This window comes from Ambystoma mexicanum, chromosome 11 (assembly GCF_040938575.1).
Source record: "Ambystoma mexicanum isolate Mex_15411 chromosome 11, UKY_AmexF1_1, whole genome shotgun sequence".
NCBI lineage: Eukaryota > Metazoa > Chordata > Amphibia > Caudata > Ambystomatidae > Ambystoma > Ambystoma mexicanum.
In genome coordinates, this window is record NC_090934.1 from 990,257,159 (window position 1) to 990,275,245 (window position 18,087).

Here is an 18,087-nt window from a genome sequence, read left to right on the forward strand (position 1 = left end):
AAAGATCTCAGCAAAAGCCTGAACCGGCACACTTTGAAACTGAAGGGAAATTGCGGCGCAGTCTGTCCTGGAAGATTGGCCCCTCCATTCTCTGTCATCAAAGCTTGATCGCTGCACACCTGCACAGTGTGTCACTGAAGGCAGATTGCTACACTCTCATTCATGGAAGCTTGACTTTGCTCACAGTATCATGGAAGCCTGGTCCCTGCACACTTTTCAGGGAAGGTTGCTACTAAACACATTCTGTCCTTGAAGGTTGATTGCTACGCTCTCTTTTATGGAAGCTTGACTTTGCTCACAGTATCATGGAAACCCGGTCCCTGCACGCTTTTCAGGGAAGGTTGCCACTAAACACACTCTGTCCTTGAAGGTTGATTGCTATGCTCTCTTTTATGGAAGCTTGACTTTGCTCACAGTATCATGGAAGCCTGGTCCCTGCACGCTTTTCAGGGAAGGTTGCCCCTACACACACTCTATCCTTGAAGGTTGATTGCTGTGCTCTCTTTTATGGAAGCTTGACCTTGCACACACTGTCCTAGAAACCTGGTACCTGCACGTTTGTCAGGGAAGGTTGCCACTAAACACACTCTATCCTTGAAGGTTGATTGCTACGCTCTCTTTTATGAAAGCTTGACCTTGCACACAGTGTCATGGAAGCCTGGTCCCTGCACGATTTTCAGGGAAGGTTGCCACTAAACACACTCTATCCTTGAAGCTTGATTGCTACACTCTCTTTTATGGAAGCTTGACTTTGCTCACGGTATCATGGAAGCCTGGACCCTGCCCGCTTTTCAGGGAAGGTTGCCACTAAACACACTCTGTCCTTGAAGGCTGATTGCTACGCTCTCTTTTATGAAAGCTTGACCTTGCACACAGTGTCATGGAAGCCTGGTCCCTGCACGCTTTTCAGGGAAGGTTGCCACTAAACACACTCTGTCCTTGAAGCTTGATTGCTACACTCTCTTTTATGGAAGCTTGACTTTGCTCACGGTATCATGGAAGCCTGGACCCTGCCTGCTTTTCAGGGAAGGTTGCCACTAAACACACTCTGTCCTTGAAGGCTGATTGCTACGCTCTCTTTTATGAAAGCGTAACCTTGCACACAGTGTCATGGAAGCCTGGTCCCTGCACGCTTTTCAGGGAAGGTTGCCACTAAACACACTCTGTCCTTGAAGCTTGATTGCTACACTCTCTTTTATGGAAGCTTAACTTTGCTCACGGTATCATGGAAGCCTGGTCCCTGCCCGCTTTTCAGGGAAGGTTGTCACAAAACACACTCAGTCCTTGAAGGCTGATTGCTACACTCTCTTTTATGAAAGCTTGACCTTGCACACAGTGTCATGGAAGCCTGGTCCCTGCACGCTTTTCAGGGAAGGTTGCCACTAAACACACTCTGTCCTTGAAGCTTGATTGCTACACTCTCTTTTATGGAAGCTTGACTTTGCTCACGATATCATGGAAGCCTGGTCCCTGCCCGCTTTTCAGGGAAGGTTGTCACTAAACACACTCAGACCTTGAAGTCTGATTGCTATGTTCTCTTTCATGGACACTTGACCTTGCACACACTGTCACGGAAGCCTGGTCCCTGCACGCTTTCCGTGGAATGTCAGCACTACACACACAGTCATTAAAGGCAGAATGCTCTGCTTTGTGCCATTGAAAGCTGTTCCCTGCACACTTTTTATGGAAGACTCTCCGCCAAACACTTACTTCTCCTTGATGTTTGATATGTAATTATGGATCTGAGCTGGAATTCCTTGTAGAATGGAGTTCTTGAAGATAACACTTTCCACAACCTTCCCTCGAAATCCGTCAATTACAACCACTTTTAACCCATCTTCTGCAATGAAGAACTTCTTGCCATCGACCTGCAACCAAGAAAATGAACGTAACTTTCATTGCATCAAGGGAAGGACAACAATGTCAGTATTTTTTAATGTGCAACAGTGAATAGGATGCCTTCCCCGCTCCCCTGAGGTTGGATTAGTGTATTTTGATGGTACGTTTGTCGAAGTGGCTTCATAGAGTCTGGTACTTCAAATCAAGGAAATAAGGAACAATCCTCATTGTTCATGTTGATATTGCATGAATATAACCCTAAGGGTGACCCGATTTTCAGAATAAAAAACCGGGGCAGGCCACAGACATAGAACTAGGGTTCCAGTTAAAGGGTTGATAAACGCAAAAAAAGGACAAAAACACAAACAGGACGCTAATTAAACCCTAGTCCTACTTCTATGTCGGTGGCCTGTCTCCATGCATTTGTTATGCACAGAACACTGATTAGAGGAGAAAGGACCTGGCGGAAGAGAGAATGTAGAGGGAGGGGGTTAAACATCGAGTGGGGAGAGCAGTAGACAGCCCGATCTTTGATTTTTCAATCGGTTCTCTCAAAAAACCAGGACGGTCTCCACCCGACCCTCAAATCCCAGCACAGGGTTTTTAAAAGGAAAAAAGCCTCAGGACACTGGGATTGAAGGGCACATTCTGGGACTGTTCTGGCAAAACCGGGACGTCTGGTCACCCTACACTATCCTGTTCTCACTCTCCCTTACTCTTGCTACCTCTGTGTCTTTCTGCTCCGTAACTCACTGGCTTTCTTGTCCACACCCTCTATTTTTGTTGGCTTTCTTTTGGGCATGCTTGCTTGCGTTCTCTCCCTGTCTCTCCTTCACTCCCACTTTCTCTGTTCTCTAGCTATCCCCCTTGCTTTGTCTCTCATGCATACTCATTCCCTCGCTCTCATTTTTCCTCTCTCTACCGCCCTCCACACTCCCCCTCTTAACATTTCTCTTCTGACCTTACCTCAATGTACGCAAAATCGTCCTTCAGGTGGAAGAATCGGGTGTTGTAGGTCTCTAGTTTCAGCTCTAGGAAATGCTCCTTGGAATTCTAAAAATAAACACATGCAAACAATATTAAGAAAGACTTTAGCCGCACATTGCAACAAAAAACACAACAAACATTGAAAAGACCAACAGTGACAGAACTGCTGAATCCAGGCAGAATACTACAGTATGAAACCCAAAGTCTGCAAGCATGTCAATCCTTTTAGCATTGTTGCCAAAATCTAGTATTGATTAGATGATTAGTCAGACTGATAACCAATCGGGACACCCTCCCGAACATAATGCTGTGTAGCTGGTCTTGTTGTATTGCTCCCATCTGCCACTTCTGGTGGCTTTTCTGCATGTGGCTCTGTAAGAAAAGTGTGGTCCTTAGTGGGAGTGGCAGATGCGAAACCTGTGGCGTTGATGGTTGCAGGTCAGACCTACCTTTTTGCTGTGTGCCAATCTGATTTATATGAGTTTGCAGGAGAGGCGTGGGAGTATGTTTTCCATAGGGAAGAGCCATAGATCTGAGAGGCTACAGCGCTTGGAGTCTGGTTAGCCGCTGATGTGAGATCGCGCAATAGGGCTAAAAAGGAGAGAATAGTCATGGCTCAATTAGTGTGGATGTGCTAATGGGAAGGCCTGTGGCGGTCGTCTTTATGTGATGCGTGTGTGTAGTGTCAGATGGTAGGAGGTTTTACAGGGGAAGCTGGTTAGTAGGGTTGTACCCCCCTTAATGATTTTTAGTAATTGTATATACATTTACAGAACCAAATATTCCGGACCCATTGAGTTTTAATACAGCAGGGTTCGAAATTGAGGGGAGCTGGGAGCTATTTAGCTCCTGTTTGTGGCCTAGAAAAGAGCCTAGTTAGCTTGAGTCGAATAGCTACCTGGAGCTACCTTTGTCTCCCCAGCCCAACTGATGCCACACAAACACACCTAGGACAAGTTAATTCTGTGTTGTGGGCAATCTATAAACAAACATTAGGACACATCTATACAACATTTAAAGTATAAGGGGTCATAAATAATGGACGAAGTGAAATGTTTGCATCGTATGTGGAAGTTACACTTGTGGAACGGTGTGTACTAGCTCCTGGACCCCAGCGGTAGCTCCTTGCCACTGGTTAATGCTAGATATCCAAGAGATGCCTATAGCTCCTGCTTATCAAATCATAATTTCAATCCCTGATACTGAATACAACGGTTGAGAAATTGCCTAACATTTTTTTCAAACAAATATACATAAGATGTACAATGTTCTTTAGGCATCTCAGTACATGAGAGAGGTCCCTACGGTTTACTGGGAAAACCTGGAGATTATCGGTTTGGGTATGTATGACCGAATTCTATTTGGTTGTGGCAAACTGACCGTAATCAGTTTGGCCTGTGCCCAATTTAAACGCACATGCGTTTTTTTGTTTTGTCCTCTGCCTCCAATGTTAAGGAAGTGGGGGACACTGCTGCATCCCCAAAATTGCAAAATACCAACCCTGGATAGCGGGGGACACCCCCGCAACACCCACTCTCCAGGGTTGGTCTTTTGCAATATATGCGACCAAATTGTCCCGAAGGCCAAATGACCCATGTAAAATTCAACCAAATTGGTCATTAGGTCAATTGCTTTTGGTCAGGTAGGCTAATACGGGATTATCAACTATGGGAATAATGAAGGTCCTGTGGGTAAATCCATCAATCAGACTAGAACAAGTCGCACTCAAGCCACTATACCACTCATCTCTCTATCCATGTTCCTCTCTCTCGCTTTCTCTAGCAGCCAGATCTGAATTTTTAAGCAAAGTCAAATAGTGGATAGGGAGGGAACATATCCCAAACACTAGAAGTTTCATGGACCTCTATTGGTCATAGATTTGAATAGCACATTTCTGAGCAAGACTGTCGCCTTTTTGACATAATACAAATGTGCTGTAGTGGGTTCCTGAGAAATTAACTATTCCCCCTACCATAGGAGGTGTCACTGAGAGTGCTGAGCGGGGAAACAAGAATTGTATTCATTTTACACAGAATGATGTGGTTCAGGCAAGGCAAGCCAAGGGAATTACTCAAATGGCAAGTGGGTCAATAAGGAAACGCTAAGTCACCTTGCTTCAGCGGGAGTTCCTTCTCAAGTGCTCTTGGGTGTTCAGGCTTCAAACCTTAGATTTAAGAAGCTCTCTATTCATGGGAACGGTGATGGATAAAGGGGTGGTGGTTTCCAAAGTCTCACTTCTTCAATACATTATCTCATTCCAAATCATAACAAAGAGAAGAGTCTCTTAAAAACTCCCATAGGGTTTACTCAGCCCCGCCAGAACCTCCCTGGTCTTTGCATCTAGGAGGGATACATATTCCCGTTCCACTTCCTCAGCTATCGTAGCAGTATACCCACCTCTCACACTTTGCTCTGCTTTTCCAAAGATGGTAACATCGTTCATCTACGTCCCCCTCATGGCTGCACTTGCTCCTCATGATGTCTTTCCTTCAACCTTACTACTCTCCACCCCTCCTGATAGAACCAAATCTCTCTTCTTCCATTCAAGCATACCCCTTCAGCCTTAAACTCACTCTTCCAAATGGTACCCAATTCTCCTACAGCCACCTCATAACTCTCCCTCTTTCTCCGATGGTCAACCTGCTCCTCTTCTCAACAACTCTTGTCCAGGTGACAACCCCCACCTTCTCCTACATGTAAGCTTCTCATTGAAACCTCATTGATTCACTTGACGAAACTTCAAATTCCCTCACTGAAATGATACTCCTTGTTCCTCAAACCTCCAACTTTGTCACCCGAATGACACTCCCTCTTCCTCCAAGATCCTCCTAAATCTCCCTCCAACCTCCCATTCTCTCCACCCGCTCTTCTCTCAATACTCCTCTCTTTTTCCACTCTCTGCCAAACTCCTTCCTCCAACTCTTCTGGGACTCCCCACACTGCCAGACTAAAATGGTAGCTTCACCTTCACTACATGTGTGTACAGAGGGTGGGGATGCCTGATGCCTGGACTACATATTGGTGGTCATGTGGTTGAAAGGGGGCTGGCCCAATGTCACATTAAGGCCTGGCTCCATCTTGGATTTTAGAAAGGCCATTGATATGTGTAGGGTTTCACCTAATCCTTCTTGAAACCCTGATGATACTGACTACTGAAGTCTGGGTCCATCTGTATCCTGAGAGTGTGTATCTGGGTTAGAAAATCCTCTGCTAAGCATGGGAAGCTGTGGTTTCATTAAAAATGTCTTCATCACAGGAAATGTGCACCTTTGTATTTCATATGAAGCTAGCAAGGCTGGGAGAAAGCTGCTAATTTGTTTTCATCTCTATGAAGTATGTGCAAATCATTTCTCTAGTGGTCCAATATGACTTTGTATCTGCGGGATTTCTGGGGATGCGTGAGGGTGATTAATGATAATTCATCATTCCTTTGGCATCAGTAACAAATAAAAGGAATGTATTTCCTCGATTGCCAGAAACATCAAAATGTTGCAACATTGTTCCCTTAAAGGGACAGGTTTTATTTGCTATGCTACCAGTTCTGCTCTAACCAAGGAGCTGGAATGGCTTTCTGATGGTGTTTGCCTTCTGAGGAGTCTCCATAAGGGGGTTGTCCCTCTGTGTGGTGGTCACTGGTGCGGGCAGGTATAGTGGAAGTGTGGGTACTTCTCTAACTACCCCCTTGGTTGTTTTGCATTTCCCTACATACAGTGTGAATGACCCCATGATGGTCATGGGTGTCTTTAAGGGGGTAAGGAAGTGAGTACTCCTATGCCAGCCCCTTACCTTAGCGTGGAGAATCAGTTCAGGTGGTATGGGGATTGCCCATATACCTCTTTTGGGTCCAGCATGTACTGGCTTGGGGTGGCCTCGAGCCCCTTTGTCCACCCCACTGTCAGTCCTCGAGGTCCAGAGAGGGGACTTTGTCTTAAAGGCTTTTCTCAGGAAGCTGTAAACAGGAGTGATATCCGTTGCCATTAGGCATTTAAGTTGATATCCCAGCAGGCAGAGATTGCTATTCTGCCCTCACCATATAGCTCCCTAACGAAGCTATCATATGCTGACCCCAGGGAAGGAAATAGAATGGTATCTTCTTAATAAATGTAATCCAGATATCCTGGAGAGTTGGATATCGCTGTTCTCTATCTCACGTGTTATTACCCTAATCAATGTGGGAACAGGTCTAAGGGTTAAACATACCTAATATTTGAAGACAGTTTTCAACTATGTAGAACCAAGGACATTATTCAATAGGACAGCAGAATTAAAAATGAGTTCCTGTTATGTGACGGAAGCATAGACAGTGTTCACTTCCTTTCCATGACTCCACATGAGCTGTAAGTAATAGCGCTTCGTGACGACGGCACACGGGGCACCTAAGTGTTGCTCGGTGGTTTATGTACAGATAGCCTTCTATTTTAACTAGTACATTGGTTTACATAGGATTCCAGTTTCTAATGGTGCCCCTTGATGCATCTATCAACCTGCATCCAGGAACCAGGCTTCATTTGAGAATTGGCTTCTTTAGTAAATGCTAAAATCCCCAATTAGTTTCTAGGCAGTGTCCTAACTTAAGCAAACCATGCCTGTCCAGAGTGCCAGGGCATTCCTTACATTCCCCTATGCTGACCTATATTTGCTGGCCTTGTGATCTAGCTATAACCTTATCCACAATGAAAATGGCATCTGGCAGCACTCAAAAAACAGCAGAATGCATCCCTGAAGGGGTTGTGGGAGTAGATCATGCAGTTTAAAAAAAAAAGATTTAAGGAACAGATTCCATACACAAAGTAATCCAGAACAGTTCTTGTGATTCCAAATGTCTACCGAGTACAGTGCAGCTCATACAGCCTCAGCTTTGCACCCGGAGAGATGCATGTAAGTGACAAATTAGTTATTGGTGGTACTGGTGAAAAATGCATGCAGCTCAGGACACCTGTTTATATATGGAAAGCCCATACTGACATATATACCTGGATTTTTTAGGTAAACCAAGCCATTTCTCGGCTCTCTGAGACTAGCTCAGGGGCAACACGCTCACCTTGGAGGCAAAATGACACTGAGCAACACAGGTTCGATCTCAGGGTCTGTGCTTAGGACCCTCTGGGTATTAAGCAAGTTGTAAATAACCTATTATAATTATTTGTGTCCCCTAAATACCAATTTTGAACAACAAGAGCTGCACAGAACATCTGCAGAGTTGTGTAGGTTCAACTGAAATACACATAGGTCAACTTATATATAAAACAAATATACTGCATCTGAGCTACAGGAGTTGTACAAAATGCATGGGTGGTGCTTTGGGTATAAGTGGAATGCCCTACCATGCATTTACAGTATGATTAGCACATCAGAACTTGGGAGCACCTGATATCACTTACACCCAGAGACAATAACGTATTCACTGCAAGTGGTAAGAAGGGCGGGAATTATGTCAATGCCTGCACAGACGTAGCAAGACACACGGGTGCCATATGACATCTATAATGTCCACGCATTCAAATAGAAAACTTGCACCTATAGGAGCAGGGAATGTATTGAGCAAAACATGTTAAGAATAGAGATTAGAAGCAGATTGCATACATGAATGTATCAGACAGAGATACATGTGGCATTTATCATTGCGCAATTCCCATTGGTCTATACAAGGGCGGTTTTTACACAGTGGGAGTCATTACGACTCTGCCAGTCTGGATAGAATGGTACCGGTAAGCTTGCCGGTACAGTTGTGTCTGAACCGGCATATTACGAGGTCTGCGAGCAGGTGCCTGTCAGCCCACCAGGTCAGAGCAGCACCCGCTTGCAGACCTTGCCGGAAGCACCGGCACCATTTATGAATGGTGCCGGTGCATCCGACCTCCCCATTCCCATTGAGTCCAATGGGACTCAAATGGGAATGGGGACTACTATTTTCCGGCGCCCGGGAATAGGCAATTCACGGGTCCACCGGGGCTGTAATGCCCTGGTAATTGCCCATTCCCAGACGCCAGAATGAAAATTTCTCTGGTGGCAGCCGAGTCATAATGAGGCCCAGTGTGTTCCAAATTAACATTTAAGAATATTTTAGGCTCTTGGTTCAAAAGGAGCAAGGTCAGAATAAGTCATCAATCTGAGCAAAGCGTCTACAGAAAGATAAGGTTTGCATAGAAAAGGCCACGAGTGAGCTGCGTGGTAATTTCGCATTGCGTAGCTTATTAATGCAGGCCGCTCAAAGGAAACACGGCAACATCTCGGTATATTCGACTAAGGTAATGTCCAAAAGCATGGTGCAACTTGCTGTTATGTTTCATAAACACACTGCACATAGCCGATGGCCCAGGATAGATTGGAGTGTGTGAGCAGCTTGAGCAGCAAGTATGCTAGCGGCTAGCTAAGCTTCACATGAAGTATACAAAAAGTCCAAGACCTTGCTAAGTGATATGGAAAGTTACTGTCCTTTACGGAAAAATCCCACTAAAGAAATGTAAACTGAATTTCAGAAATAGTCAATTTTGCTCTAGAAAGAGGCTGGATAACAGACAAGGAGTCGGTTTTTCTGACCACATCAGAGGGCCGAATCCCTTGTCTGTATGCCCTACCAAAAGTGCACAAAGATGCAATCAATCCACCGGGCCGCCCAATTGTATCAGGGTGTGGATCCATTTTAGAACCCCTGTGTAAATTGATAGATGAATTCCTGAAACCAATGATTGGAGACTCAGACTTATACCTCCGGATACTACCCATACTATGCATATTTTTGAAAACCTGGAATTTGATCTGGCCATTCAAATTTTGGTCACGATGGATATTAAGGCATTATATACATGCATCCCACAACTTGCTGCTCTCGACTGCATCCATGACTTTCTGACTGAGACGAGCTTACAATCAAGAGTCCCACCGGCATTCATTATTGAACTTATGAGTGTGGCATTGTGCAAGAATTTCTTTACCTTTAACAATCAATTCTATCTGCAAACCAAGGGCACTGCCATGGGCGCAACTTTTGCCCCAACTATGGCAATTTTATATATGGCTGCCTTTGAGAAGAAATATATTTCAAATGAAGAAAACCCATGGCGGCAACATATAAAATCGTGGTGTCGATTCATCAACGATATTATTTTTATATGGAAAGGAGGCACAGCAGATTTAGAAACCTTCTTCGTGTGGCTAAACAATCGAGATCCGGACATCCAATTTACCATGGAACACAACAGGCAAGTCATACATTTTTTGGATTTACAAATTAGCCACCGAGAGGGCAAACTCATGTGCAACCTGTACAGAAAACCTACGGATTGGAACATATTGCTACACTTCACCAGCGACCACCCCCAACATCTAAGAGAAAATTTGTCATATGGACAATTATTGAGCCTACAAAGAACTTGCACCCAATTGAAAGATTTTTATAGCAATGCGGCAGAACTATGGGAAAGACTCAAAAGCAGAGGCTACCCGAGGAAGCTCAAAACAACATCTAAGAATTGGGCAAGGTTCACGAGCCGCAAATCGATTTTGGAACCACGGGAGAGCCTACTAGAAGAGCAAGACAACAGATGAACATGTGTACTTACACATGGCCCACACACATTTACCATCAAGAACATCATTTGCAAGTACTGTCCTCTGGCAAAACTTAATCTCCCAGAGGAAAATGAACCACGCTTCGCTTTTAAAAGATCACGCAACATCCGAGAAGTTTTGGTCCATTCCAATTTTTCCAAGACAACACCGCGTGGAGGACCATGGAACCTTAGACCCCTAGTTGGGCATTATCCATGTGGTTCCTGTGTGGCCTGTAAGTACACAAAAAAGATGCCAAGTTTCACCTTTGGGAACAAAATCTGGACATTTCGACATTTTAGCAACTGTAAATCGGCACAAGTAGTGTACTGTATCGAATGCCCCTGTGGCTTACGACATGTAGGACAAACCATGCGCAGCATCAACACTCGCATTTCTGAACACCGATCAAGAATCCGGTGTAAGAATGAAACCTCACCTTTGGTTCAACATTACATGCAAATGAAACACACCCCTGATGAACTCTTGTGGTGAGTTCTCGAGAAAATGACTATCGGTTTGGGCACACAACAACAGCTATTGAGATTGGAGAGTCGGTGGATCCACAGATTGGATAGCTGGGACAACGGGCTAAATGAAGAGTTCACATCACTGTAAAAGTAAAGCATTGGCTCCCTATTCAGACTTTGTCCCATTTGGCTGATTCTAATTCTCTTTCCATTATAATGGCACCTTCTTTCATACCAAGGCAACCGTTTGATTAATATTACAAGGTTTTTCAGGACACCATCCAAATGTCCTCACCTTTCCTTTTCCCTTCCCCCCCACACCTTAGTGTGACAGGTACTCACCAGTTTAATATACTGTATACTGCACACTACATCCTACCCAGTGCGACCGGAGTCTCAGGGTGAACAACCCATTCCTGAGTAGGACTTCATGCCACACTAGCAGGCAGGAGGCAGTCCGCCTGGCATACACTTTCATGTTTTCAATATGATAGTGCATATTTATATTACCGAATATGGAGGCATCCAACCATCAGCCCACGGTACCCGCAGCCGGATCTCCTCTGAGGGATGCAGCCATCAGTCTTACATACCACATACATCTGGCCTAGCAAGCCCATACAGGTTGTAAGTACACATGTCACATCACACCGCGCACTTGCGCGGGTTGTTCATGCACATTTTTGCTAATATTGGCAAAACTCGTCCAATTCTTACTGGGAGGGTCGGACGCTTCTCACACGTACTACTGATTTTGACCAATTGGCTCCACACATCAGAGCCACTGCCCCTTTCTCCTTCTTCCTTTCCTCCCGTTTCCGGGTCACGTGGACCCCAATGAGTGAGGGAACTACCAGTTTCACATAACACACACGTCAGGCTCAAGTGAGCCCATGCAGCACGCTACTTGAACACATAACAGCAGAGCGCACAGCTGCGGGACACATTTACTTATTATTTTTTGGTAGTGCATGAAAACGTTTTCTCAGTCCAGCCACAAAGGGTGGATTCCATGCATACGTATAGACACACCTTCTCTACTTGGATCAATCGATCGCACACTACGGAGCCACCGCCCCTCTCTTCCTCACTTGCTTCCGGGTCACATGGACCCAGCAGACCTAGCTTTTAGTTGCCTAGCTACTAGCCTCAGACGCTGGACCTCGCGGACGACGCCAGCTTTGAATGCAGTGGGTGAGACTCGCAGCTCCCTGCAGGCAATTGACTTTGGGGTTGCAGCCTCAGGTAAACATGCCTGCGGATTCATATAGCCGCAACCATAACATCTAGATAAGTCGTTACAAATACAGTGAAACAATCATTATTCAATATCTCTCCATAGGTACCCCATGCACAAGTACAGCTAGAACTTGGTGCGTATCCACACATACACAGCTGAAGACTCAGCAGTACCTCCAAACTCGCCTTTTCCTGAAATTTAAAGATTACTTCATGGAAAGCAATTAGCGGCTACCTCAAGGCCCTTCTTAACATAAAATCATGGTAGGTTCATTACATTGTTTATTTTACTTCTACTAGGCTAAGCCTTGATAATAGAAGTATAAGAGAGCTGTGTGGCATTTATGAGAGGGTGCAATAATTAGACAATACACTTTATCTACCACAACACAGGACTAGAAACACCATTGATTTACCACACAGGCATCAGATCTGTACCAGAACTTCATCTCTGCCGAGTGTCTCGACCACCCCACCGCGAGGTCGTTATGGTGCCGCGAGGATTGACATGCATCCCCAATCTCATGTTTTCCAGAGATTGTCAAACCCCTCTAGGTAAGAAATATTTTCTACCCTGGCTGGGGGTCCTAATAATTATTTTTTAGTTGACTATGCATAACTTGTCCCTAGAATCAAATAGCAAGCTTGTCCTTCAATATGGTTTCAAGCAATTTAAGTAATATGCCTAACATTTTAGACTCAAGCTCTATTCATTTTTTCTTTTTTCTTTTTCTTTTCCTCATAGGGTACTCTGATTTCACCCTGATGAAGGTGGTAGTATAGGACCACTGAAACGCGGATGAAAGTAAGGGGGGTTGCTTCTGGATCCTAGACTGCACATATGAACAATAGTCAGTTTGGACGCTATGGACAGTCTGGAAGCACACTGTTGTGTTTTTGCATTTTTCTCCCCCTACACGAGTAGGCAGACCCAATAAAGGCTTTCTGAGTAATCCATTAATTGGACTTTGAAAAAGAAACTAAGATCTAGCCCATCAGCAGACCAACAGATGGGATAGAAGTTTCTATTCTGTTTAGAATCCCTCAACTAAAGGAATATGGATTCTTTCACAAAAATATACAAGCAGAACCTACAGAAATGAATGCTTGATCAATTGAAAGAAAACTTCAATTTCATATTATACTGGTACAAAAGGAGGTCTGGCCCAGAATTAAGATCAAAGGCTGTATGTATATATATTGAATTCAGAGTATACATAACAATTCCCTGGTGTACTGGACCACAGCCCTAATTTGCCTTTGTTCAATCATTTGTATGTTGTTGTGAATCGTTTTCCAACTTTATCTCCAAACAAGTCCGTTATTTTTTTTAACTTTTTTCTGTACGTAAAGACATTCATTCTCTCTCCCTTGGCACTGGGTCTCTGTCCACTTTTGAACTATCATTTCTTGTGTTACCTTTTCCCTTTTTTAGATAAAAAAATAAGTTTGGAAGGTCATTTAGCTACTTACTGTTTATGTATTTGTTGCCTTTTATGTAAATTGATATGCATAAGAAATACAATAACTGTACATCTAAAATGTTATGGCATATGTGTTGTTTTTTCATGCAAATCATACACTGAATGATAAGTCTGGGATTAGATTTAGTATAACCCGACAAAGAGGTACTTTTACCCATTTAGCACGTATTTAAGGTTTATAGTACCGTGTTCGCCTTTTGTTATTTTACAAAAAGTCCAAGGAACATCTGACAGAAACGCAGCCCGAGACAAACACAAGCGTGTGACATCTGTCAGGACACAAGGCGGGGTTAATAGATGAGGATAGTGTGGACTGCAGACCAACCCAACAGAGTCGTTATGCAATGCTGAGCTATACTCAAAGCACACAGGTGCTGCAACCGTGCAGTAGGGAATATTCTGTGTCCATCTAAAAGACACAGGGGCTTAGTGTTTATTGATTTTGCCTTTCCTGAAGATTGAAGAAAGAGACAGGCTAGCTTTATTGATTCTGGTTTGTCCTGAAATAAAAATGAGAGGCCTTTGTGAAACTTGTGAAGTGTTTTGCTTGTGTCCAGAAATTAGACAGTTCCATCTTTGAAAGGCTACAAGGAACGTTTAGTTTGACTGTATCCGTTGTGTGGAAAAGAGCTTGCAGGGTGTTTTCTATGAAAGGATTGAGGCCAGAGGTCATCTAAAAGCATAAGAGCTTAGCATCCCTGTACACACAATACAACATAGCACAGACTGTGTTGCACCCTTAATCAGATTTTACAAATAGAATGTAAAATAGATTTGATTCTGAAGCAATTATTTTTTTAGCAACAGAAGGTTGCTTTTAAAAACCCTCTTTAATCCTGATTTGCGACCGGATGCAACAAGCACAGATGATTTAAATGAACTGAAATGCAGTTGCACACACTTGGGTTATAGTTTGATATGTCTGACAGCCAATAAATAATTGATAATGGTTTTAGGTGGAAATTAATTAATATGTTGATACAAGCAGTTGGATGCCTTGTTTTTATTGTGGCGATTGAAGAACACAGAATATGTTCCCAAAAAACACCTTAAACATGTCCACAAAGTTGTTGATTCTTGACGCTTTCAAAAGTCTAGTGGCTGCTCCGATGAATGAAAATGAATCGTCTAGTTTCTTATCAAATATGCAATTGAAACTTTAGTCATAACAGACAGATTATAAACACACACTGCCCCATTCATAACAGACAGATTCTAAACACACACTGCCCCATTCATAACAGACAGATTCTAAACACACACTCCCCCATTCATAACAGACAGATTATAAACACACACTGCCCCATTCATAACAGACAGATTCTAAACACACACTGCCCCATTCATAACAGACAGATTCTAAACACACACTGCCCCATTCATAACAGACAGATTCTAAACACACACTGCCCCATTCATAACAGACAGATTCTAAACACACACTGCCCCATTCATAACAGACAGATTCTAAACACACACTGCCCCATTCATAACAGACAGATTCTAAACACACACTGCCCCATTCATAACAGACAGATTCTAAACACACACTCCCCCATTCATAACAGACAGATTCTAAACACACACTGCCCCATTCATAACAGACCGATTCTAAACACACACTGCCCCATTCATAACAGACAGATTCTAAACACACACTCCCCCATTCATAACAGACAGATTATAAACACACACTGCCCCATTCATAACAGACAGATTCTAAACACACACTGCCCCATTCATAACAGACAGATTCTAAACACACACTGCCCCATTCATAACAGACAGATTCTAAACACACACTGCCCCATTCATAACAGACAGATTCTAAACACACACTGCCCCATTCATAACAGATAGATTCTAAACACACACTCCCCTATTCATAACAGACAGATTCTAAACACACACTGCCCCATTCATAACAGACAGATTCTAAACACACACTGCCCCATTCATAACAGACAGATTCTAAACACACACTCCCCCATTCATAACAGACAGATTCTAAACACACACTGCCCCATTCATAACAGACAGATTCTAAACACACACTGCCCCATTCATAACAGACAGATTCTAAACACACACTCCCCCATTCATAACAGACAGATTCTAAACACACACTCTCCCATTCACAAAGAAGGGAGTGGATGAGAGAATGGAATATTAAGATGCATGGGTTGAGCAAAAGATAGATAACAGGAATTCATCTCCGACTCATTATGTTCTGTCCTTTGACAATGGATTGGCAAACGTTTGTGTTTTCACCCAAAGAGACATCTTTCAAAGCTGCAGCTTTCAGAGGGGTCGCATAAGGGGGAATGTGGAAATAGAATGCCAGGGTGAAAGATTCTTTTTGTAATCTTTGCCCTCAGGAGAGTCCCTTTCTTCAAGGCAAGACGGCAGAAGATCGCCAGGGTTAAAATACATGTCAGAGAATTGAGTAGCAAGATAATAAACTTGTTAAAAGGGTTCAGTTAGATGGTATTAATGAAGAAGGTGTATATCTTGAAGGTTTCTTTTTTAGTAGTTTAGCTGCAAATGAGCATATTACCAGCCTCTGTTCAATACAATACACAATCTACCAGGGGGCTGCAACATTGGGCTCCCCAGATGTTTTAGATTGCAAGGTCTATCAGTCCCAGCCGACAGAATCGATGGTGAAGGTTTCCAAGAGTCGTAGTCCAAAAGATATGCGGATCCGCCGACCTCTTTATCTACCTAGTAGTATTGAGGTCAGGTGTGAATTTTATTGATGACAGATGTAAGTGTAGCTCCTTGTATGAACCTCCATGCTCTTATGCTGATACTTGCTTGCTTATTGTAGTTTGCAATAGAAGAGGGGAGTGTGGCCCTCTTTTTTGATGAGGGGGGCCTAAGTCATGAGGGAGTATAGCAATTTTAGGAAGAACGGGGACCTAGGCTACCCCACCTGTCTTGCTTATTGTAGTGCAATGTTCACAGAAGGCGACTCTCTTTGCTGGATTGCAGAAGATTCGGATGCATCAGACCCATTATAATTATAATTGTTCATTTATAACACGCTTAATATCAACAAGTGGTTTCTAAGCACGGGATCGGGTTTCGAACCTGTGTTGCGCTGTGTTGTCTTGCTTCCAAGACAAACATGTTGCCCCTGAGCTATCCTTCCTCCCCAATATTCCATGAGTGCTTGAGTTCAGTCTGAAGGTCTAATGATGTATGGACTTATGCTGTCCTCTGATTGAATGACTGCCTGCTCGCCTCTATAGGCCTCATCAGAAGTACAGCAGTGCAGTACAAAATGGCAGTAACTTACTGCCGCATTACCGCACCACTGGTGCATTACCACCCCATTACCACACTGCCGTACTATAACTTTGGTGGTGAGGCGGAGGAAAAACTTCCAGCAAAATGCTCGGCAATAATTCTGCCAAAATCCTGACCCGTAAATGGGGGCTAACCCTGCCATACCACTACTTGTAATCCCACAGTAATTCTACCGGACCAAGTGATGGTAACAGTAATTACTTTTGGCAGTATTCAGGCAGATTTACCACCCGGATACCACCAAACTTGTAATTAGGCCCTATGGGCCTCATTACGAGTTTGGAGGTAGCCATGCCCTTAATAAGCCAACAAACTTGGGTCCGGGTCCGTGGTCCCTGAATGGGAAAATACCAGGCCATTCCGACTTTGGAGGGCCCTGTGTAAGAGTTGTGAGCACTGACGTACTCTGACTGGTATATACAGGTGACTGAGCTGTCAGGTCACCGGAAGTGTAGAAAAGGAGACGTTACGGGTACGTAGAAGAAAGAGACTCTATGAAGCACCCACCAGACCATCTTCTTGCAGCACATTTGCTCCCTTGTTTCACACTCACCAACATTCTACATTCTCACCACATTGCAGCATACTATGACCACCCAGTAAGCTGCATGTAGTGACGCTAATGCAGTACCTTCCTTTCCCTGGCTCAGAAGAAGCTGTTTCAACAAGCCGTGTAAAAGTCACACTCCCTACAACTTCCCTGAATACATTTTTAATTCTGTTTTTTTATTTTGTTATGACAAGAATTATACAAAATTAAAAAAGATTCACATATATATAGACAAATAACCACAACATAAAGTCAAAGCACACAATATAAAATACATGAAGTTCCAAAATATAAAAATGAACTGTGTTCTAGTTCTAAACAACTCACAACAGGTATTTCCAGTGTAGGGTTGGGAGGTATATCGTGTTTTGGAGCTATAACGATATATTTCAAAATCGATATAGGATTAGACAATATCATTAACATCGAGATATATACATATATATATACATTATTAAATATACTAAAAAAATGTACTCACCTTTTGATATTCACACAGCTGTGTGTATTCTCAAACAGGAAGAGGAACCCTGCATTTGCTCTTTATTTTGATCAATGTCTTCTAAATAAAGGTGCTTGTGACATCTCACATGTAGTTGGCGGTTTACAATTGAGAATTTAACCCACAGAAACAATACGGAGATATATATATACC

The 18,087-nt window shown here is 43.4% G+C and overlaps 1 protein-coding gene across 1 annotated transcript in view; it reads right to left on the reverse strand.

Moving 5' to 3' along the window:
- CEMIP (cell migration inducing hyaluronidase 1) overlaps positions 1 to 18,087 on the reverse strand; it is an 867,705-nt gene that overhangs the window by 54,577 nt on the left and 795,041 nt on the right. Inside the window, exons 26-27 of the mRNA XM_069624168.1 lie at positions 2,806 to 2,892; positions 1,711 to 1,868 (exon numbers count right to left, since the gene is read on the reverse strand). Coding sequence (XP_069480269.1) covers positions 1,711 to 1,868; positions 2,806 to 2,892 — 245 coding nt within the window. The remainder of the gene's footprint in view (positions 1 to 1,710; positions 1,869 to 2,805; positions 2,893 to 18,087) is intronic.